At 49.1% G+C, this 22,258-nt stretch overlaps 1 protein-coding gene across 3 annotated transcripts in view; it reads left to right on the top strand.

Annotated features, from left to right (window-relative positions):
- HUNK (hormonally up-regulated Neu-associated kinase) overlaps nt 1-22,258 on the top strand; it is a 105,530-nt gene that overhangs the window by 71,876 nt on the left and 11,396 nt on the right. For all 3 annotated transcript variants that reach the window (XM_066259541.1, XM_066259542.1, XM_066259543.1), the window contains exons 5-8: nt 2,102-2,229; nt 12,589-12,724; nt 17,443-17,605; nt 21,307-21,390. In XM_066259541.1, the coding sequence (XP_066115638.1) occupies nt 2,102-2,229; nt 12,589-12,724; nt 17,443-17,605; nt 21,307-21,390 (511 nt within the window). The remainder of the gene's footprint in view (nt 1-2,101; nt 2,230-12,588; nt 12,725-17,442; nt 17,606-21,306; nt 21,391-22,258) is intronic.

Raw genomic sequence — 22,258 nt, 5'->3', positions numbered from 1 at the left:
CACCCTGATGGCTATAAGTTGCAGTCTTTGGCTTGGTATTGTGAAGCCCCTCCATAATACATAGAGTTGCCCTAAATGGAACCAGCTGCTGGAGGCTGGAAACAGCTTGGATCCAGAGGCTGTTTGGGGGTCTCCAACAACAAGCTTTGTGGGGTGTTCCAGGGGTTTCCATCTGTAAAAGCAATGTGTCCGAGACCCCTCCAGATACAGAGATTCTGCAGCTTGGGGGCCCTCTTAGTTTCCCCTTCGTATCAATTTCCCAGAATCCTCCAAAGCAAGGATGTTTAACTCTACCTCCAACACACCCAAAATGCAGCGTTGCACCACAGGCTCTCACGTGTCACTAGCCCTAATGCCCCATGGCTCCCCTCAGACAGGCTCCTCCTCTGCTTCCCTGGTCTGCCGTTCTCACCACCATTTGTCCAGCTTTCCAGGTTTGAACCAGGCACGTCCCCTTCCGATGCCTCCACAGCTTCTCTGCTTTTCCTTTCCACCGCACGCGTCAGACTTGCATAGCAGTGTGCGGGTTCCCTGCCATCATCTTTGCTCCCCATCTGGAGCTCCTCTAACCCACTGAATAACAGACAACTCCTCCCCACCTTCTGTGGCTGTACATCTGTCACTCACCCAGCATCTGTTCTTGTCCTGGAGCGTGAGCCGCACTGAACACACGACATTCCGCTCCAGACGGCCCACGTGTGCTCTGTTTGTTCTCATCCCCGTTTCTAGGTCTTCGAGGTTTGTCCTCACCTCGGCCAACTCACACACCTGTGCTTACCCCCAGAGGCCTCCGGTCTTCGCATGCTTGTTGTCCTCATCCTCCCTTAATATCACTCCTCTGTGGTCAGAAGCAGGGCAGGTCAACATTTTCTTGTTTCTGCCACACTCATCACCAAGAGGAACGGTTGTGCTTATTTATTTATTTTCCTTGTCGATTGTGTCTCCCACAAGCCAAGAAGGCGGTTCCTTGTCTGGTTCCCCTCACCCGACACCTGTACCACAGCTCGGGGCACAGAGCCAGTGTGGGATGACCGTTTGTGCGCCTGTCTCCCCAACTCAGCTGAGTTATGGAGCAGGACCCGGTGTTAGCCCAGGTCCCTGAGAATGATTTCTAGCTGGAGCCATGGGCTCCATCCCTGTATCTGGAGTGCTGCTGTCATTCAGACACACCTCAGTGGAATTACTCCCCCAGCCCCCCTCCCCAGGTATTCATTTCAATCAGTTTCATTGGATTTATTTTGACTGGAAATCCTACTGCCTGTTTTTAAAATATGTTCCCTTGGGCACTTTGGAACACTTGAGGCCTCTTGGCAGGCAGGGCAGGCATTACATCCCATCAGGAAATCTCATCAAGGTGATATTAGGCTTATATGTCAGGAAAATAAAAATACTCTAAGAAGACACTGCCGTTTTCTAGATGGGCTTTGGCTTTAAGCAGTGACGCCCATGCAGAAGGTATTTCGACCACGTCTGAGGTACCGGGCCAGGGCTGGGCAGTAGGATTGCACAATAAGCAGCGATACGGAGACTAGGAGTGGGCAGGAGATGCCCTTCCCCTGCAAGGAATTTCTCCAATTACAGGCCAAACCAGAATTCACAGACGGAGCAGAGCACAGGTATTTGGTATGAGACGTTGATTCCAAAGGGCTGAGCAGTGCCCAGGCCTGCTGGTCAGGCTGTGACTTGTTCTGCATGCAGATTTGGCCCTGTATTTTTTAGTCTGGTCTCCTCCAGGTTCCGCCTTTGTAAACCACACTCGGAAAACCACCTAATAACCACGCTACATTTATTCGAGGTTCCCAACATGTCCCGGGGGTTTAACTTGGTCTGGACATCCACCCAGAAGGAAGGGGCACAGTGTGCCCTCCTTAGGGGCAGGCAGCTCTTGGAGAGCTGCAGACACCTCTCATCACCATCACCCGGTGCCCACACCTCCACAGTTGCACTTTCACCGTGCCTGTCACCTTGGCTGTCAGTGTGGTGCTGAAGGTTCTAGAAGGCTCTCGAAAGGGATAGAACCAAAATCTCGTCGGGCCTTGCCCTCCTTGTCTCCTCCCGGGGGCCTTCCTCTGATCTCACACTCCAATGTCTTTCTTTTCAGAGGTGTGAACATGTACGCCATGTTGACTGGGACCCTGCCATTCACAGTGGAGCCTTTTAGCCTGAGGGCTTTGTACCAGAAGATGGTGGACAAGGAGATGAACCCCCTCCCCACCCAGCTCTCCACAGGTAATGCACTTGGCATCCTGGACTCAGGGTTTCAGAACTTGGGCGCCAGCCAGTGGGGGGTTCCGTCTGACTCTGGGTCTGTTTTGCAGCAAGGGTGGGAGGAGTACCCATGGTTCAAGATATCGTCCTATAATTAAAACTAGACTCCAGAGCGCTTGGGTTTCCCATCTCAGAATAGCCACTCAGGTCATCTCTCCTCCCTCCTTCCCTTTCCCATTAGAATTCTGCACTCCTCACACTTCCTCCTTCTGCTTAAAAACATCAAAAGGCTCGTAGGTGCTCCACTGCAAAAATAATTGCAGGGCTTGATTGCTTTAAAACTCACCACATTATCATGTTGCCTTTGAAGAGAGCATTTGTAATCACGTGTCTATTGTGTCTTCCTTGGTCAGTTCACTGCAAAAAAGTGTTAATTTTATTCAGGTTTGGTCTGTGATTTGTTTTGTTTGCTGTTTGAGGTTTTGAGCCCGTGGAAAAGCTTTTAAATATATATGTATAGGTTCAGTTACCTGATTAGGCTGAATCATCAAGTGTGTTTGGGAAGTGTCCTCAAACCTGAGCTGGTTCACGTTTCAGTAAACAGTGCATCTTAGGGTCTGGTTTCAGACCCAGTGAATTAGTACAATTGTTCTTTTGTTCGGATCAGGATTCACTTCGAGTTCCTGGTCTCAGGTTGGTTTGACGATCATTTAATTGGCTCCTTAGCATAAACTCAGCTTCAATGAGATAAGGCATGTGACCAAAAAAAAAGTTAGTTATTTAATTTCAATGTATGATACTGTTATGTATTTAAAATAATAGTATTTTTTTTTTGTAATTTTCTGAAGTTGGAAACGAGGTGGTAGTCAGACTCCCGCATGCGCCTGACCAGGATCCACCTGGCATGCCCACCAGGGGGCGATGCTCTGCCCATCTGGGGCGTTGCTCTGTTGCAACCAGAGCCATTCTAGTGCCTGAGGCAGAGGCCACAGAGCCACCCCAGCACCCGGTCCAACTTTGCTCCAATGGAGCCTCGGCTGCGGGAGGGGAAGAGAGAGACAGAGAGGAAGGAGAGGGGGAGGGATGGAGAAGCAGATGGGCGCCTCTCCTGTGTGCCCCAGCCAGGAATCGAACCCGAGACTCCTGCACGCCAGGCCAACGCTCTACCACTGAGCCAACCAGCCAGGGCCTAAAACAATAGTATTTTTATGTTACTACTGTTAGCTATTATTCTCTTGTGTTTATAAAACATCCATAAAGCGGACCCTGAATTTGTGCTTGCAGAATGGAATCCCAAGCAGAAATGCATTGTCATATGAAATGACCTGATTTGTCCAAATTTGCACCTTTTCTAGAGAGCTGGTAGCATGGAGGTGTGTGTACCTGGGCAGGTGGGGGAGTATGGACTCAGGGAAGATGAGTTGTAGCTCTGACATGTCGAGGTAGTATTTCCACACTGAGAGCAGTAACTTGGAGTTAGCAAGTGTGCACAACGCTGAACGAATTGTCCTATCTAGGCGTTAGAGCTCTCAGAAGAGCCGGAGGTGCCACAGAGCCCTGTGAGGGGGACTCCTCCATTCGTCCCACAGTCCACACTCACTCGTCCAATTATTCCAGGAGTATATATTGTGCACCAGCTGTCTGCGAGTCATACGCTAAGAACCCGGAAAACAGGAGACACAACACGTTCTGTCTCCACCTGTACAGAGCTTACAAATCAGCAGGGGAGGCAAAAAAAATAAACATATATAAACACATGTGATTTGGTAGTGTAAGTGTAAGAAAATAAAATAAACCAGAATGAGAGGATAGAGAGTCAAGATATTTTTTTCTTAAGTGAGAAGCAGGGAGGCAGAGAGACAGACTCCTGCATGTGCCCCAACAAGGATCCACTCAGCAAGCCCCGCTATGGGATGATGCTCTGCCCATCTGGGGCTGTTGCAGAGGCCATGGAACCATCCTCAGCACTTGAGGCCAACTTGCTCCAACTGAGCCATGGCTGTGGGAGGGCAAGAGAGAGATAGAGAAAGGAGAAGACGAGGGATGAAGAAACAGATGGCCACTTCTCTTGTGTGCCCTGACTGGGAATCGAACCTGGGATGTCCATATGCTGGGCTGATGCTCTATCCACTAAGCCAGTCAGCCAGGGCCAAGATTTTTTTTTTTAATAAATAAGATTTTTTTGCCTGACTAGGCGGTAGCGCAGTGAATAGAGCATCAGACTGGGATGTGGAAGACCCAGGTTCGAAACTCCGAGATCGCCAGCTTGAGCGCGAGCTCATCTAGTTTGAGCAAGGCTCACCAGCTTGAGCTCAAGGTTGCTGGCTTGAGAAGGGGTCAATCAGTCTGCTGTAGCCCCCTGGTCAAGGCACATATGAGAAATCAATCAATGAACAATAAGGAACCGCAAAAAATAAATAAATAAATAAATAGAAATAAGATTTTTAACAACTTTTTCATTATAGATTCACATGTAGTATAAGAAATCATAGGACTCTGTCTGTCCTCACCCAGTTCCCCACATTGGTCATATATTGCAGGGGTCGGGAACCTATGGCTTGCGAGTCAGATGTGGCTCTTTTGATGGCTGCATCTGGCTCACAGACAAATCTTTAATAAAAATAATAATAACATTAAAAATATAAAACATTCTCATGTATTACAATCCATTCATTTCCTACCACTCATGTTCATGGTTGCAGGTGGCTGGAGCCAATCACAGCTGTCCTCCGGGACAACGCCAAATTTTTATTGGATAATGCGTAACATACACAGGTGGTTGTATTGCTCTCACGAAATTACATTTTAAAATATGTGGCGTTCATGACTCTCTCAGTCAAAAAAGTTCCCGACCCCTAATATATTGGGTACCTCTAGGAAATTGACATTGATGATGCCCATGGATATTAGTCACACTTCTATATACCCATGGTGCATGGTCTCACAGTGTGGATTTATATGTCAATAGCACAGCAAGGTATAGAACCATTAGTTGCCTGACAGGGGTCCCTTGTGCTACCTGTCTATAGCTATGGACACCTTCCTGCCTCCCATGCTCCCTAACCCTGTAATCCACTCAATTGTTCTCCATCTCTAGGATTTTGCCATTTCATAAGTGCTACACATCATGGCTGTTTCCCCCAGCTTAATTCCCTTGCTCTCCATCCAAGTCATCATATGCACCCATCCTTTGTCCCTCTTGACTGCCGAGTAGAATTCTGTGGTGTAGACGTGCTGCAGTTTGCTCACCATTCACCCATGGAAGGGCACTGGGTTGTGTCCAGCTTTGGGGTATAAGGAGTAAAGCCACTGTCAACATCTATGTGCAGAGTAGGTGTGCAGTCATGTTTTCATTTCTCTGGGACAAACGCCTAAGGGTGAAACTGCGGGTCAGAGAGTGAGCGCATGTGGAGTCGTGGAAGGGCCTGCCTGTCACTGTCTTGTTCTGAGAGGTGGAACCATTTGTCCTTCCCCCAGGCAGTGGATGAGTGACCTGTTTCTCTGCAGCTCTTCCAGCACTGGATTCTGTCACTATTTTTTATTTTAGCCATTCCGGTTGGGGGGGAGGTCTATGATAACTTATGACAAATAAGATGTAATGTTTGCAAACAGTGGTCCCTTTTTGGAGTTATATTGTTGTCTAGATGTCATCATCTCTCAGAGTAATTCTGGAGTTCCTTAACAAAGGACAATAGGAGGATGCTTGTACCCTCATGCATGCAAGAGGCAGAGCCTTTGACTCTCAGGAAGACCTTGACGGTCTGGAGAACTGCCTCTCATTATATTAGTCAGGATAGCTCAGGTTACAATGCAGTGACAAATAGCCCCCAAATCCCAGTGGCTTAAGATATCAATGACTTACTTCTCTTTCATGCCACATGTTTATTGAGAGTTGGATGAAGGGGTCCCAGACCAGTGGAACCATAGCTTCTGACTTCCTAAAACATGTCACATGGGGGAAGTGCAGCCCAACTCTGTGTCTAGAAGGCAGAAAGCCAGAAATGTCTGTTGCGCAGCATTCATGTGAGGCACAGGCTGGGGGACGAGGAGCAGGAGGTTCAGCCCATGATCATCACTGGGGCAGGTCAGCCAGGGAGATAACAGCACAGGACAGCCAGTCTCGTTCCTTCAGAACCAACCTGTTTTTACCCTCAGTGCTATACCCAAATGTAATAGGATATGCCCTAAGTGCTTTCTGATTGTGGGAATTAAGTTCACCTTAAAGAAGTAGCCTGACCAGGCGGTAGTGCAGTAGATAGAGCGTTGGACTGGGATGCGGAGGACCCAGGCTCGAGACCCCGAGGTCGCCAGCTTGAGCATGGGCTCATCTGGTTTGAGCAAAAGCTCACCAGCTTGGACCCATGGTTGCTGGCTCAAGCAAGGGGTTACTTGGTCTGCTGTAGCCCCACGGTGAAGGCACATATGAGAAAGCAATCAATGAACAACTAAGGTGTCAAAACAAAAATCTGATGAGTGATGCTTCTTATCTCTCTTGTTCCTGTTTGTCTGTCCCTATCTATCCCTCTTGCTGACTCTATCTCTGTCCCTGTATTAAAAAAAAAGACTAACCTTCTAAAAAAAAACAATAAATCTGAAACTTAAAAAAATATATATTAAAAAAAAGAAGTAAAAGTTGTACCCCTGAAGAAGTTTAAAAAACATAGTCCAAAGGGTATTCCAGAGCACATGGATTAGAAATGTTCCCCAGTGATTTCGACGTCCCCAGAGTTTGTGTTCAATCTCTCATGGCTTCTGTTCTAAGCCGGACTTGGCTTGAAGTACTACGTGCTTGTTAGAGATCCTCACATTCCTGCTGGACCTAGTCGTCTTGGCTCGCCAGGCGTGAATTTCTATATCTAATTTTGCATTAAGGAATCTGGAGCCCCACCCTTAAAAAACAAACAAACCTGTCTGGATATGTAAATATCCTTCTCTCCGTGACAGTTCTGACCCCTTGTGCTGGTGGTATCGGGCACAGTGTTTGCATATGTTGAACATTCATGTTGCTCAGAGAACCTAGTTGCTGGCTCTAGTGTTAACATGTGTGGCCTGGGGAGGCAGCCCATGGGTTCATTTGACAGCTCAGGTTGGGAATTAGACCAATGTCGTAGGGTCCGAGCTGTGCCCCAGCTGCCAAGGAGGCTGGGACCTCTGATTGTGATCACAGAGCAAATGACTTCAGTTTTGGGGATCGGCTGCTGCCCCCATTTCTCCATCTCTTCACCCTTTGCATGCCACCAGATTCATCTCTCCTGCTTTCCCCCAAGCCTGGCCCACCATCACTTACAATGCTATCTGTTTACACCTCAAGTATTGGTTTACCAGTTTAGAGTATCTGCCACTTATGAATGTGTGCATGCTTTTCATACTATCTCTTTGTTCTCATCACAACCTCAAGGAAGGACTGTTATTTCCAGTGTACCCATGTGGATAAAACTGAGTCTCAGTGAGATTAAGTAGCTTCTCTAGTTTTGAACTTACATGACCCCCAAACCTGGGTTTTCCTACCACAGTTTATGCTTCTGTCTCTTTCCTTATTTTATTTAGTATAAGACGCCCTCTGCACCCCCACGCCCCACTCAGATTTGGAAGTAGTATCTGTTGTCCTTAATGTTTTGAGAAATATCAACATTTTTGAAAGTCCAGGTTAAAAATATGCCGTTTTATCAAGTGTCTCACTAACACAGCCTATTCATTTGATGGTTCTGTCCCTCCCATTTGTGACGATGTCACCACATCTACTGATTAGTACAGTGGTACCTTGACACACAAGGACTTTAAATCACGCGCAATTTGAGAGATGAGCTGTCACTCATGGGATTTTTTGCTTTAAGTTACAAGCGGATATTTGAATCACAAGCTCCCGCCACCCTCCACTAGATAGTCTGCTGAATGCTCTGAAAGGGAGGAAGAAACACACTTCCATGGAGAGGTTTTTGTTGAAACAGCCTCTAAGTGAAAGTGAGGAAAGTGTGGCGAAAAACCCAAAAATCAGTGAAGAAAATGATGATTGTTGGGCAAATGAGTTTGTAAAATTTGTATTTTCTGAGTTTGCTCACTTTTATTGTTAAAAATGGCACTGGGCAGCTGTCTGTGAAATTGCTAATTACCATCCTGCGTGGGAAGGGCCAGTGTTATGCTAATGTCTCCTCCCTCTCTGCCAGCATCTTCACCTGACCTAGAAGGTAAATACACTTCATAAACCAGTTTATTTTTTTACATTCTCTCTTATTATGTATATGTATACATATGTATTATTTATAAAGCACATTTTCTCATTTAAAAGCATATAAAACAAAAAATTTGTGTAGTTTTTGTGGGCCAGGATGGATTAATTGCATTCCCAATAACTTAAAAGGGGAAATTTGACTTGACACACGAGCAAATTGAGTCATGCTCTTGGCCATGAAACGAATTAAACACCTGTGCCAAGGTACCACTGTATATGTTTTTAGATTAAGTTGGAAGAAGTTTTGCCAAATTTGAGTTGGAAAAAAATGCAGTATCACTGCCCTTGTGAGGTCCCTGTGCGTGCTATTGAAGAACGGTCCCTCATCTCTACCATGTACACACATGCTCCCCAGCTTGTGACACCGTTGTGCCTGGCTAAAGCTATCGTAAGTTGAAAATGCGTTTAATACCCGACCTACCGGATGTTATAACTCAAACGTGCTCAGAACATGTACCTTCGCCTGCACCTTGGCAGAGTCATCTAAACAGCACAAAGCCTAGTTCATGGTGAAGTGTCCACTGCCTCGTGTCATGCACTGTGTGTCTCACTTTCATGCCATTGCAAAGTCCAAAAATCGCCCATCAGACCATCTACCATCGGGGACTGTGTGCAGTTGGAGCACAGAGGCTTCTGGGGCCTTCCCAGTTCTCACTTTCTGTCAGTTCGTGCCTCTGCTTGTCAGTGCTTGTGTCTCGCAGCATCAGGAGTGCCTTCCGTGGCCCAGACATTTTTCAGACAGCCTACTTTTCATCACCGCACCTCTGTGACAGCCCTTATAATCCATTCCACACAGTCACTCAGATCAAACAGCTTTTATGCTGTGAAGTCACCGAGGCAGAGCCACAGAGGTGGCGTTGGCATTTGTAGGGGTGGGACAGTGCCTGTTAGTGTTTCTGAGGCGGCCCTATCATCAGATTAGCACCACACTGCTGCCCTGTCATGTGGGGTAGTGCGGGCAGGGCCTGGGACGGGGCGGGCTGCTCTCTTCCAGTGGGCCACTCTGATGCAATGGGCCGGTGCTGTATGTCCTGTGCCTCCCCACCCCCCACCCCCACCCCCGGGCTCAGTGTCACGGTGCTCACACAAGTCAGTTCCTACTGGGGACAGCTGACATCTCCTGGAGGACAGTATGCTTCACACCAGAGGGGTGTGTGCACACATGTGATGGGGACCACTGGAGGGGTGCACCCCTGTGGGTCATCCCCCCTCTCAGGCCTGAATGGGGAGCCCCTGCAGTGGCTGAGAAGAGTCATGGGCAGCACCTGGCCGTGCTTGCCACTCTCCCAGGATGGTGGAGAATGTTTTAACCCTTTTGGCTCAGGAGTTGTGGGATCCTTTAAGACCCAATGCAGACTTCAGAGGGCTTGAAGGATATCTTCAGAGTCCTTGTCAGATCACAATGCAACACTGTGATGTCCACAGTACTCGCCTTTGCCAGTGGAGGCTCGCGCTAAAATTACTTGGGCTCGTCAGCAGATTGTGATGAGGCAGAGGGCTCGGTTCTGAAAATAGAACAAATGCATTTCCAGTCTGTCTCAGCTCCTCTGTTAGTCACAGTCAGCAGGAGCCCGCGGCAGCCGTGCGGGTCCTCGGAGGGCAGGCGGCACCACGTCTCGGGAGCGTTGGTCTCTCAGCCGCCTTCCTCCTTCAGTTCATCATGCCCGTCTTTTTTTTTTTTACTTTTTTTTAATGATCCTTCTGCAGGTTCACCTACGGAAACCTTGTTACGACTTTTACTTCTTCTAGATAGGCAAGTTTGACCGTCTTCTCAGTGCTCCGCCAGGGCCGTGGGCCGACCCCAGCGGGGCCAATCCAAGGGCCTCACTAAACCATCCAATTGGTAGTAGCGACGGGCGGTGTGTACAAAGGGCAGGGACTTAATCAATGCAAGCTTATGACCCGCACTTACTGGAATTTCTCGTTCATGGGGTATAATTGCAATCCCCAAACCCCATCACAAATAGGGTTCACCGGGTTACCCGCACCTGCCAGCGTAGGGTAGGCACACGCTGAGCCAGTCAGTGTAGCGCGCGTGCAGCCCCAGACATCTAAGGGCATCACAGACCTGTTATTGCTCAATCTCGGGTGGCTGAACGCCACTTGTCCCTCTTAGAAGTTGGTCGCCCGTCTTTTTGCTCTGACCAACAGATGCTGCTGACTGATCATTCAGCAGACTCTTGCAACGTAGGGGCATTGAGAGAAGGGAGAAAGAAACTCCAAAAAAATAGAGGGACCCCTCAATTTGGAGATGTTTGCTTTTCAGATCGTTGTAGAACATCTCGGAGGGTTTTATTTGGAGACCCAGCTGTCAAGCAGAGAGTCTGAGATGGATCTCATGCCCCTCTAGAGTCTCCACGTACCTTTTCACCTGCTACGGTTTTTAAAGGGAAACGACCTTTGGGTTACCTCATCCACTGTACAGGAACTCACCTGGAGGGGTGACCTGGTGGCATGACCTTGCAAAAGTTGTTTTTTTGGTGTTGGTGATGGTATCACAATCAGCACCACTTTTGATGGCTTCATTTCTCCCCCGCAGAAAATGGGTAGGCAGGAAAGAAAAACACCATTCTGTAAAGGACAGCTTTCAAATGACAGTGAACGCCTGTGAGGAAGTGAGAATTTTCATGGCTTTTCCTCAAAAGGTCAGATTAGCTCAGAACACTGAAACATCTTTGGAGAGGAGGATAGAAAAGCTTGGAGACCCAGCACTTGAAGATGACTTGCCAGAATCTATGTATTGGTATATTGGAAATTGAGTATCAAGTAGAAAGCTACATAAAAAACATTTTTATATTGTAAAGTTATGCTGACAAGGCTCTGTAGAATCAGAAACTTCCAGGGTCCCACACTCCAGCAAGACAGGCCGTCTTCACGCTGAAGCAACCCCTGGCGTTCTTCATCCACGTGAGGACGTGCACGTCTGCATGCCCAACAGTTTGGGAGCCCGTGACCTTCGTGTGCCTTATCCACATTTTCCCATGTCATGCCATTGTCTCCATTGTCCTGTATCTTAAAGGAGGCATACATTCTACCTACAGATGAGCCAGTTTCCTGTGCTGGTGCTCTGTAAATGTTTGCTTAATGACAGGAGATCCTAGAACATTTGAGCAGACTGTTTTTGCCCGGAGGGAGGAAGGGGCCACAGGGGCCTGGTAGTTGGTCAGTTGTTGCTCATACTGTCCTTCTCCAGTGTGCTCAGCATTAGTGACACGACTGCAGTGACTTTCCGTGTGCTGAAAGTAAGGCTGCAGTTCACAGGCCCTTTCCATGTTGAGGGTCAGCACGAAAGGAAAGGGCCTGTCAGGGAGACATGGGGTTCCAGTGTGGCACTTGCTGAACCTTTGGACACACACTAAAATTTTAAAACTTGAGGCACTTAACACTTAAGCAACAATTGTTGAAGTTTACTTAACACTTAAGCAACAACTGGCTCTGTGGTATTGCCTGGGTCTGCTGGGCTCCACTAAGTGGACCTGGGCTCCTGCTGGTCTGGGTGCTGCCTAATTCAATCTGGGGACTATGTGGGCGGCCATGGAGAATGCCTTCAAAAGAAAGGACTGGGTCCTGGCTGGTTGGCTCAGTGGATAGAGCGTCAGCCTGGTGTGCAGACGTCCCAGATTCGATTCCTGGTCAGGGCACACAGGAGAAGTGACCATCTGCTTCTCTCTCCCTCCCTCTCCCCCTTCTTCTCTCTTCCCTCCTCTCACTTAAAAAAAAAGGAAAAGAAAGGAAAAAAAAAAGCAGAAAGAAAACATGACCTCCTTGGCTTCTTGAGACTCTGGGTGTCACACAGCGAGGGCCATGTCAGAGGGTCTGGTTTCCAATGCCTTCACCCTTTGGTGCCTTTCTGGGCATTCCTTTCCAAAACCTGCCATGAGACGAAGCATTTTCTCTTTACTGTCATCCCTTCAAGCTGGTGACAAGGCCATCTGCTTGGCTTACCTCCAGAGGGTGACACAGCACAGATCACAGGTTGTGCTGGGAAGTGCAGGGCACTGGGCTTTCTCATCTGCCAGGTGTGGCACCCAGAGACCCAGGGGCGGGTCCGTGCTGTGGTGGCTTAGGAGGGATGGCGGGTCACCTGCTTTGGGTCCTGGTGGTGTCTGCGTTCAGCTTATAACGTGTGCTTTTGGCCGGTGTCTCCATAGGAGCCATCAACTTCTTGCGCTCGCTGCTGGAGCCCGATCCTGTGAAGAGGCCCAACATTCAGCAGGCGCTAGCCAACCGCTGGCTCAATGAGAACTACATGGGCAAAGTGCCATGTACTGTCACCTATCCCAACAGGTAAGCCCACGTGCACAACAGAGGGGCCCTTCTCGGGCCAGACGGGCCAGTCCTATGAGCCCTGAATAGTTCTGGACAGAAAGCTGTGTGTGATTTGAGAAAAAGCTGTCCTCCCCGCTCAGCACCCACACAGCCCCACCCCAGACGGGCCCACCTCGGCGCACAGGAGAAGTGAGGACAGACCACACCATGCACCCTGTGGGGTGCCTGGCGGAAGGTGAGTAAGGCTGAACCCAGGCCTCGACCCCCTTGTTACACCTACTACTGAGGGGCTTTCTTCCCAGAGAGGTGCCTCTTATTCGTACAGAGGAGCCCTTTAGACCAGTTGTGGTGCATTGACCCTCTGTGTGTGAGAGCATGAGTGTGTGTGAGAAAGAATGTGAGTTTGGGTGAGACCCACCCACAGACTCTCTTGCCAGCATCAGCCAGACCCTCGTCCAACCCCCGCCTCCCGCCCCCCGCTCCATCTCTGCCAAGTCTTTGCTCTGATGTCACTTCAGCCCTAAGTGAGTCCCTCGCCTTAGACGTCGGGGGCGGGAGAAAGGAGGCCATTTCCCTCTGATTTCCTGTGCAGGCTTCCCATAGCAGACTCCACAAGGCGGAATCTTTAGGGAAGGCTCGCCGGCAGGGGTCTGCAGCGTGGGGACATGAGCAATACCTGTCTCCATGCTGGGGTTTGAAAACAAGCGCATGGAAACAGGTCCTGTACTTTCTCCTGGACATGGTTGTAGCTAACCTGAGCAAGGAAGCGAGGGCCCTCACCTGGGTTCTTAGAGCAAACACAGAGACCACATGGGTCAGATGCCTTTCAGGACTGGGACTCATCTTGGCCCCTTCCTTCAGACCTAGGACATCCTGTACATTTGACCCAGCTTAGATAAGGACAAGAGAACCACTGATGAAAGGGACAGAGGAGAGAGTGACAGGGCAGGGAAAAGGATGTCCTTGCTGGTCATAGTTCAGAATGCCCAGGCAGGTCTGGAGACTTCCACCAAGCCTTATAAACACCATGCTGCTGATTGTCCAAATGAGACGGGCCAGCCAGGGTCTGTCTTGGGGAAGGAGCTCTAGAAGAACTTAAGGGGACATGCTGGACATTCTTGCAGTGAGCATCCACTCTACCGGCTCGAATTTACACTCACTGGGGCCACGGACAAAGGGGATTTTCTCAGTGGTCATCTAGAATTCTAGCATTTGACTCACAGGAGGTAATTTAAACAAAGTCTAGGTTACTTGGGTTGCCAAGGGAACTTGAAAATGGACTGCTGGTTTCCAAATGAGCCAGTATCTGAAACAGACACCAGAAATAGAACCCCAGTGTGAGCCGGAAAGCGAAGCTGGGGGCCAGATCTCGTCACCAACGCCCGTGAAGAGGGCAGCACACAGGTGCGCTTTCTGTTACAGGTGGGACGTGGAGGGCCACCAGGTGAGTCTGTGAGCCACTGTAGTTGCTAAGTGAGCTCAGTTGACCCACGCAGTGCGGCAGCTGTTGAAGGAAGCAGACGTGGTACTAGACAGAGTCTTCCCTGCTTGTCGGTCGGCTCCCCATCCACAAAGAACCACGCAGTGGCCTCTCATTCTGTAGCTTTTCTGCAGGGGGTACGCAGGCTTTTGTAGGTGAACACTTAAATTCAAGTGTCCTTTACTGGTTTTGCCCAGATTAGGTTTTTTGAACTTGGACTTGGTCAGAAGCATGAGGCTTCATGTGAACCGTCAGGTTGATATAGAAATATTTCCAGTCTTGTCTATTCAGGAAAATGGTACTCAGTGTCTCCTGTTTATGGAAGGCCCATTGCTCCTGTTATACTAGAGGCAAATCAAGGTTCAGTTTTTAAGTAATGAAACCAGAATTCTAAACTGTCAGGGAGGCATGTATTATTTACTGTCTTTATTTTGGAAAATGTTTAAGGTGAAGGGAAAAAGTGATAATTATTTTTCTGGTTTTACTAGCCCCCCAGATAGATGGATCAGGAACATGTGACCCGAGAAAGAAATATTTTCTTTATAAGGGGTAGTTTATAGCTTCTCCACACACGCTGCCCCAGATTTAACTATTTTAGATGTTATCAGTGTGCCTGGTGGGGAGGAAAAGAAATGAAGAGCCCCTGTTTTATGTCCCTCTTCTGGAAAACCTTTGTTAAGTCCGTTGAACCTCCAAGTTGATCTCCAAAAGGCAAGAGAAAAATGTCCTTCCAAGTGAACTTGTAAATGTGCACACCAGTCAGTCAGCTGACGTTTGCTGTGTTCGGGCCTGGACCGCCTCCCGTCCCTCCGGTTAGCTCTGCGAAAGGAGGGAAGACGGGAGGTCATTGGTGACACAGGGCAGAGTTGTATCTGGTGTCCTGGAACATTTTACCCTGGTCCGTACCATCTAAACACGGAGAGAGAGCACAAATTCAGTACCTGATGTTGGAGAGCAGCACATATACGCATTGCTTACTGGGAAATGTTTAAATACTACTGAGTCGGCAGTTTGTCGACAAGGGTACAGTTTGCCAGAGCTGTCCAGTTTTTGCAGAGAAAGGACATGAAGTGCAGAGATGGGGTGTCTGCCCCTGCTTCTGTCCCTCCTCTTACTGCCACCACGTCAGCCACACCTGAGTGGTACCCAACACCCAGAGCACTCTCCTGGGGTTCGCTCCAGGTAGAGAGTAGGGCTAAGGTTGCCCGTGGGTTGACTGGCCAGGGATAGGGTTACCTGACTGTTCAGGGGTGCTGCAGTGAAGCTGTGGTCTGATTGGCCAGTGTCAGGGCACACAGCCGTGGTCTGTTTGGCCAGGGATGGGGTCAGGTGACACTGTCTGATTGGCCAGGAACAGGTCCTTTCAAGCAACGAAACCTTCAATGTTAAGTGTTTTGGCAATCTTCACGTCATTGTATTCTTTTCTAACAAACATTACTGTTTACCATGCATCATGCCAACTCCCTTCCTGCCCGTGATGTAGAGCGTGTGACTTTGTGGCCAACAGAAGTGAGGCCGGTGGGTTTCTTGGTTCTCGGGCGTTTGGTCTGGATGGCGGAGGGAGGGGTGTGGACTAGCTGTGAACTCGGAAGATGAGTCTCCTCTGCGTGCACTGTGGTGATGGGGTTGCTCTGTGAGGTTTCTCAGAGAGTCCGCCAAGAATTCCCTCACTCCTTCCGTGGAAGCTGTCGAGTTCTCTAGGCAGTGATTTTCAACCTTTTTTGAGACGCGGCACATTTTTTATATTTACAAAATCCTGGGGCACACCACCTACCAAAATGACACAAAATGACACTCTAACACAGTACATATTATACATATAGTTAATAATATAGTTTCTAAATGTATTTATACTCACACCTGACCATGTCTCACGGCACACTAGTGTACCGCGGCACACTGGTTGAAAAACACTGCTCTAGAGGCTGCACCAGCCTTCCACTCACAGAGCCCCTATTTGTGTCTTCCTTAGGGAGGTAGAGTGTTCTAGCTGATGGTGCCACCCACTCCTGGCTACCAGCATACACGCCCTATACCCCTCGACCCGCATGCTAGTTCTCCTAGCTGTTCTACTTGATGTTTATTTGAGAGGCGGTGAGCGTAGAGGAGAACCATCAAGTCCGGGTCTCTGGACTTGAATTCTGGGGCTGCTACTTCCTGTCTCTGTGACCCTGGCAAGTTGCTTCACTGCTGTGGACCTCATTTCTTATCTGTAAATAGGGATGATAAAGACACGAACTCATAGACTGTCTTGGAGACAAAATGAATTATTCTCTCTCTTCCTCACTGGAGTGTAAACTCCATGAGCCAGGGAGTTGTTGAATGAGTGAATGAATAGATAAAGGAACGCCTGGTCTTTCTTTGACACTTCATCCCAAGGAATTTGTCTTTAAAATATGCCCATGAAAGTTTCGCTTGTCTGCTGACAGCAGCCTCCATTGCAGCTGAGCCCCCCAATTTTTTATTTGTGAACTGGTGAGCTCACACTGTTCCTTTAAATGCCATCTGGGCTGGCTCCAGGGTCCCCTCCTTTATTACCCCACTTAAGTATGGACTCAACCTGTGTCCAATAGCTACAGTTTAAGGAAAGACTGTCAGATTGTAAAGAAGTCTGGGGCAATTTGAATATAGTCTAGATATTACAAAATATTAAGAGATAATATTACTACACTTTTGTTGGGTGTGTTGATGGTATTGTGATTCTGCAGGAGATGTCCTTGGGTTTTAAAGATGCACACTGAGGTGAGGGAGGAAGGGAGAGAGGGAGGGGGGGGAGGGAGGGAGGGAGGGAGGGAGGGAAGGAAAGGAAGGAAGGGAAGCAGGGAGGGAGGGAGGGAAGGAAGGAAAGGAAGGAAGGAAGGGAAGGAAAGGAAGGAAGGAGGGAGGGAGGGAAGGAAGGAAGGAAGGAAGGAAGGAGGGAGGGAGGGGAGGGAGGGAGGGAGGGAGGAAGGAAGCAAGGAGGGAAGGAGAGAGGGAGGGAGGGAGGGAGGGAGGGAGGGAGGAAGGAAGGAAGGAAGGAAGGAAGGAAGGAAGGAAGGAAGGAAGGAAGGAAGGAAGGAAGGAAGGACAAAGTGTGAACATTGGCACAGCCAGGTTACACATAGGGTAGTTACATCATTCCCTTTACTGTTTTGTATGTGACATTTTTCACAATGGAAAGTCACATGAACGAACAGAGTGGATTGTCCTGTGTTGCGTGTTTGTAAGCATCTCTCATGAGGGTGGGGAGGTGACCGCTCTATCCCCTGCCGCACAGGATCTCGCTTGCAGACCTGAGCCCGAGCGTGGTGCTGCACATGACCGAGAAGCTGGGCTATAAGAACAGTGATGTGATTAACACGGTGCTGGCCAACCGCGCCTGCCACATCCTCGCTATCTACTTCCTCTTGAACAAGAAGCTCGAGCGCTACCTGTCAGGGGTGAGTGGGGCCCTTGTGGCCGTGTCCTGTCCCTCCATGGAGAAGGAACTCTAGCACCCACCGTGTTCCCCATTGCAGACACCTATTCCAGCTGTTCATTCAGACTGAGGCGAGGCTGCATTTCCCGCATGCAGGCTGAAAGAGAGGTGAACAGGGCTTCTTGTGCACTGAGGTGCTTTTCAGCCCCCCTCTTAGCTCCCTGGGTTCCCTCATTAGAGGCAAAGGGGACTTGTATGGTCACAGAAGCCAGGAGCAGTGCTACCTTTAGAGCTGGTATGAAGAGAGACCTGTTTATATTTATTCTCCCAAATTGTGAGACAGCTTCACTAACTTGACCCTGGCCCCTCTCCAAGTCTGGGCATCAGAGAGGTCAGGTGGCCTGTGTCCCATGTGAGGCACAGCCTGGAGACCCCCAGCCTGGGGGTGGGGAGGGGGCAGTGGTGCCCTCACACTGAGGTCACCTTCCATCTCTGCCACAGCAGCTCCGATGTGCCTGGGTGAGGAGGAGGGGTTTACAAGTTTGGTGTCTAGGATTTAGTTTTGGCTGAATCATCTCTCTTTAGATGGACAGTGGTTTAAAAATAATCCTGCAAAGAAAATTGGGTCGAAGGCAGTATGGATTCTGCACATCATGCCTCCCATTTCTCCTACTCAGAACATTGGGGGCTAGTCAGCTCTAGCAGGAAGTCAGTCAGAGAGATTCAGAATACCCACTGTCCTGAAGGATGCCCCTAACCTGCTGTGTAGGACATCATGGAATCTGAATGTGCAGGGGCATCACCGTTAGGAAGACAGAACCCAGAACATGAACTTCTAGAGGTTTTTTTTCAGTACTATTTAAAGTTACATGATAGATTCATATTTCACTAAACCATAGGCTCAGAAACCTTTTGTGAGGTTTCTGCTTTAGCAATAAAGATGAAAATCCACCCACAGGTGGGGAAACAATGCTCTCTGTGCTGTGCAGAAATGACCCAGATAATGTCCAAGAGACAAGGTGGTTACAAGTGCGTCTCTCTAGCAGATGGACCAGGGAAACGTCTAGAAGACATTGCTGACGAGGGGGAGAACCCCCACGGGAGGCTGGATGAGAGAGGACAGGTGTGTCTGAGCTGATCCAGCCTAGGATCTTTGCAATGTTTCGCTTCAACAGGAGATTAGCCACAGAATTACTTTTTTTTTTTTTTTTTTGGCAAACCACTGGGATAAAAGATGTACACTCTCAAGAGTAAAAGACTTTTAAAAACAAGCACTGTTTTACAGGGGTGGGGGGAGTGCCCTGTGTAAGCAGGGGTGACAGCATGAGAATAGAAAGGCAGTTTAGAGGCTGGGATTTAGGGATTGTGCCAAGGTCACAGGAGGCTGCTGTGGGTGAGACGCCGGGGCCGGAAAGACAGGACCTTTGGCACATAGTGTATTATTTATATCCTATTTCTATCCTTTTCTCATGTCCTGAGGAGTGATTAAGAAAGTTTCTCTGTGCTCCCACGACAATGAACTTTATGGACAGATAAGAATGGAAACTGTTTCTCATTTCTCTTTTATAAGAAGACTAGATGTCCCTCATTTCTTTCTCATCATGTTTAATTCCTGTTTTATTATGTATTTTATAATATACACGATCCATCAGTGCAGTGGCACACGCTTGCAATTTATAAGTAAATCTGCACATATTATAGGTGCCTGCTCACAACTTTTTCACTCCTGTGGGCTCAGGGTCACACCATGTGGGACCGCTGTGCTAGAGGCCAAGAGTTAGAATTTACATAAGCTAAGGGAAGGGAAGAGGATCAACGCACTGATTTTCTTTTTCAAAAATGAGTTTTAAGAAAGTGTTTCCACGAAACGAACTGTAAAGTTCACGATGTCACGTGTTGAAAGGATGATGTTGCCAGTTCCCTAGGTGAGCCAGCAGATTCAAACATTCTTCTTTGGCAGAACTGGCTCTTTGGCTGCTGATCAGGAAGACGGAGAGATGTGGGCTTTTAAACACTTCCTTCCCTGTGTCTGCCCCCACATCTATAGATACAGACTTGGCTCCTCACACTCTCCTTCCACACCGAGGCAGCTCACCCTGAGCGACAGAGACCTCTGTCGGAAGCTCTGGGGCCGGTCCCAGACATCCAGGTGTCTCGCCACCTGCTGTGTGTCAGCTCTTCTGCTGCCCAGCTTGGGGCTGCAAAGCTGAGCATGACTTTGTCTGCCGAGAACGTCCTCCAGAAACTCAGCTAATGGAGTTATGACAGGAGAAGGTTCTCGTTTTACTGTGTCTGTTTCACACTTGACCCCTAAGTCCTAGGACATACCTGGCCAGAGAGCCGCTTCTCAGTGGGGTGAGTGCCCGCAGACAGCTACTGCTGGGCTGCTCAGCAAGCACGCAGGTGGCTAATTTAATCGCGCTGCACGCCCCCTCCAGGTTCTTCATCTCAACCAGTTTCAGACAGCTCGGGTACAGTTTTGAAAATGAAACTAGTGATCTAAAGAGTAAAAGGTTAGACCTTAATTATTTGTTATTTTCCCCCCTTCTCTCTTTTTTTTTTTTTTTTTTTTTTTACAGAGCCAGAGAGAGGGATAGACAGGGACAGACAGACAGGAATAGAGACATGAGAAGCATCAATCATCAGTTTTTCGTTGCGTATTGTGACACCCTAGTTGTTCATTGATTGCTTTCTCATATGTGCCTTGACCGCGGGCCTTCAGCAGACCGAGAGTAACCCCTTGCTTGAGCCAGAGACCTTAGGTCCAAGCTGGTGAGCTTTTTTGCTCAAACCAGATGAGCCCGCGCTCAAGCTGGCAACCTTGGAGTCTCGAACCTGGGTCCTTCCGCATCCCAGTCCGACGCTCTATCCACTGCGCCACCGCCTGGTCAGGCCCCCCCTTCTCTCTTGAATCTTGTTTCTTTCTTTCTTTCTTTCTTTTTTATCTTCTAAAGCCAGGGAGCATGGATTTTAATTTGGAGATCCTGTAGAAACATTCTGTGAATATTTGTTGGTTGATAAAATCAGTCAGCTGTGTAATTTCGCCGGTCTGCAGACAGGCTGCCCCTAGATCATAGGTGCAGTTGCTTGTCTTCTTTAAATTGGATGAACTGCTGTGACTTTTATTGGGGTGGGGGGACAGGCAGGGAATAAAGTTGTTTTGTTTTTTTTTAATTTATTTACTGAGTTTAGAGAGGGAGACACACACACAGAGACAGATAGAAACATCAATCTGTTCCTGTATATACCCTGACCGGAAATCAAACCCACAACCTCTGGGTATCAGGATGATGCTCTAACCAACCAACCTAGCCAGCCAGGGTACTAGGGCTGTTCTTAAATAAGCAAACAACCAAAATCTGTATCCTATGTAGCAGTTCCAATAACATAAGTTACTCTTCGCGGCTCAGGTGTTTGGTTTCTGCTTTCCTGTTTCCCGTCGTAGGGTAGACTTCATGGCAGAGATGAAGGAACTGAGGTCAGCGAGGAGCAGAAACCTGCCTCGGGCCACCTGGCTTTTCCTGGAAGAGCCAGTGACAGGAGCAGGTCGCCTGACTGTGGGCGGGGCTCTCCCCACCACATCCTGCCCTGGGCCAGTTACCTGGCTTGCCTACAGCTCTCAGGGTCCTCTCTCAGCCAAGCACTGGTGTGAAAATGAACGGCTGCTTAAGGACGTTTCTGTTTCCCATGAGTTAAGCAGCTTTTTCCTCTTTTCCTCGGCAGAAATCCGACGTCCCGGAGGGCATCTGTTCCAAGACCCAGCTCTCCCCGATGGAAAAGTGCAGGCCCAGTAAGGAGCCCTACGAGGTGAGTCACCCCACAGCAGACCTGGGCTATCGAAAGGCAGCCGGTTTCCACTGGGGTTGAGGGGAGTGGGAAAAAACCCAATTATTGGAGGACCGAGGAGGAGCAAATGACAAACATGCACTTGCCCCAAGCCCTTAAGAAATGGTTTACGACGGAGTCACTGCGGCTCAGGCTCCAGATTGGTTCTCAGATGTGGCTGCGCATCTAGATGACCAGAGCACTGAACAGCGGGTGCCCAGGCTGCACCCCCCAGGAAAGATACGGGAGACCTGAGAGGTAATGATGCCGGGAGACTGTGGGCGAGGTCAAGTATAAAACTGCCAGTGGTGTCCCTGGCAGCTCGTTGAGCCCTTGGGGAGACCAGTGGTGGGAGTGGGAAGGGCGGGAGGGAGATTGTGTGGGTGGTCTGGATTTAGGGGAGGAAAACGGTGAGCATGGATCTCTGCGGACAGACCAGACGGACAGACCAGACGGACAGACCAGACGGCTCTCAGTGAAGAGAGGGAGAGGGCAGGGCCTCAGCTTGACGGACATGTGGGGTTGGGAGGAGTGGGGAGGGGCACAGAGTTAGAGCAGCCAGGGTGGGGCTTGGCCTTGACCTCAGGTTGGTGGCTTCCTTCCTTGGGGACAGGCTTCTGGGCACCGGCAGGATCAGAAAGGGGTGCGCTTTGGAAGGTTGTAAGGGTTGGGGCTGGGCAGGGGCACAGCATGATCAGTTGCCTACAAACCTCCCTTCGCACGAGTGAAAGTGTCTCAAATCTAACCTGCCCGAACCAACCCCCAACCCCATTGTCTGCCTCCAGATGGTAATGCTACCCTCAGCACAGGGCAGAAACCTGGGCGTCCGTTTCATTCCTTTCCCTCACCC

The sequence above is a fragment of the Saccopteryx bilineata genome, chromosome 2, assembly GCF_036850765.1.
Source record: "Saccopteryx bilineata isolate mSacBil1 chromosome 2, mSacBil1_pri_phased_curated, whole genome shotgun sequence".
NCBI classification, from domain to species: Eukaryota; Metazoa; Chordata; class Mammalia; order Chiroptera; family Emballonuridae; genus Saccopteryx; species Saccopteryx bilineata.
This window is presented reverse-complemented; position numbering and strand designations above follow the sequence as displayed.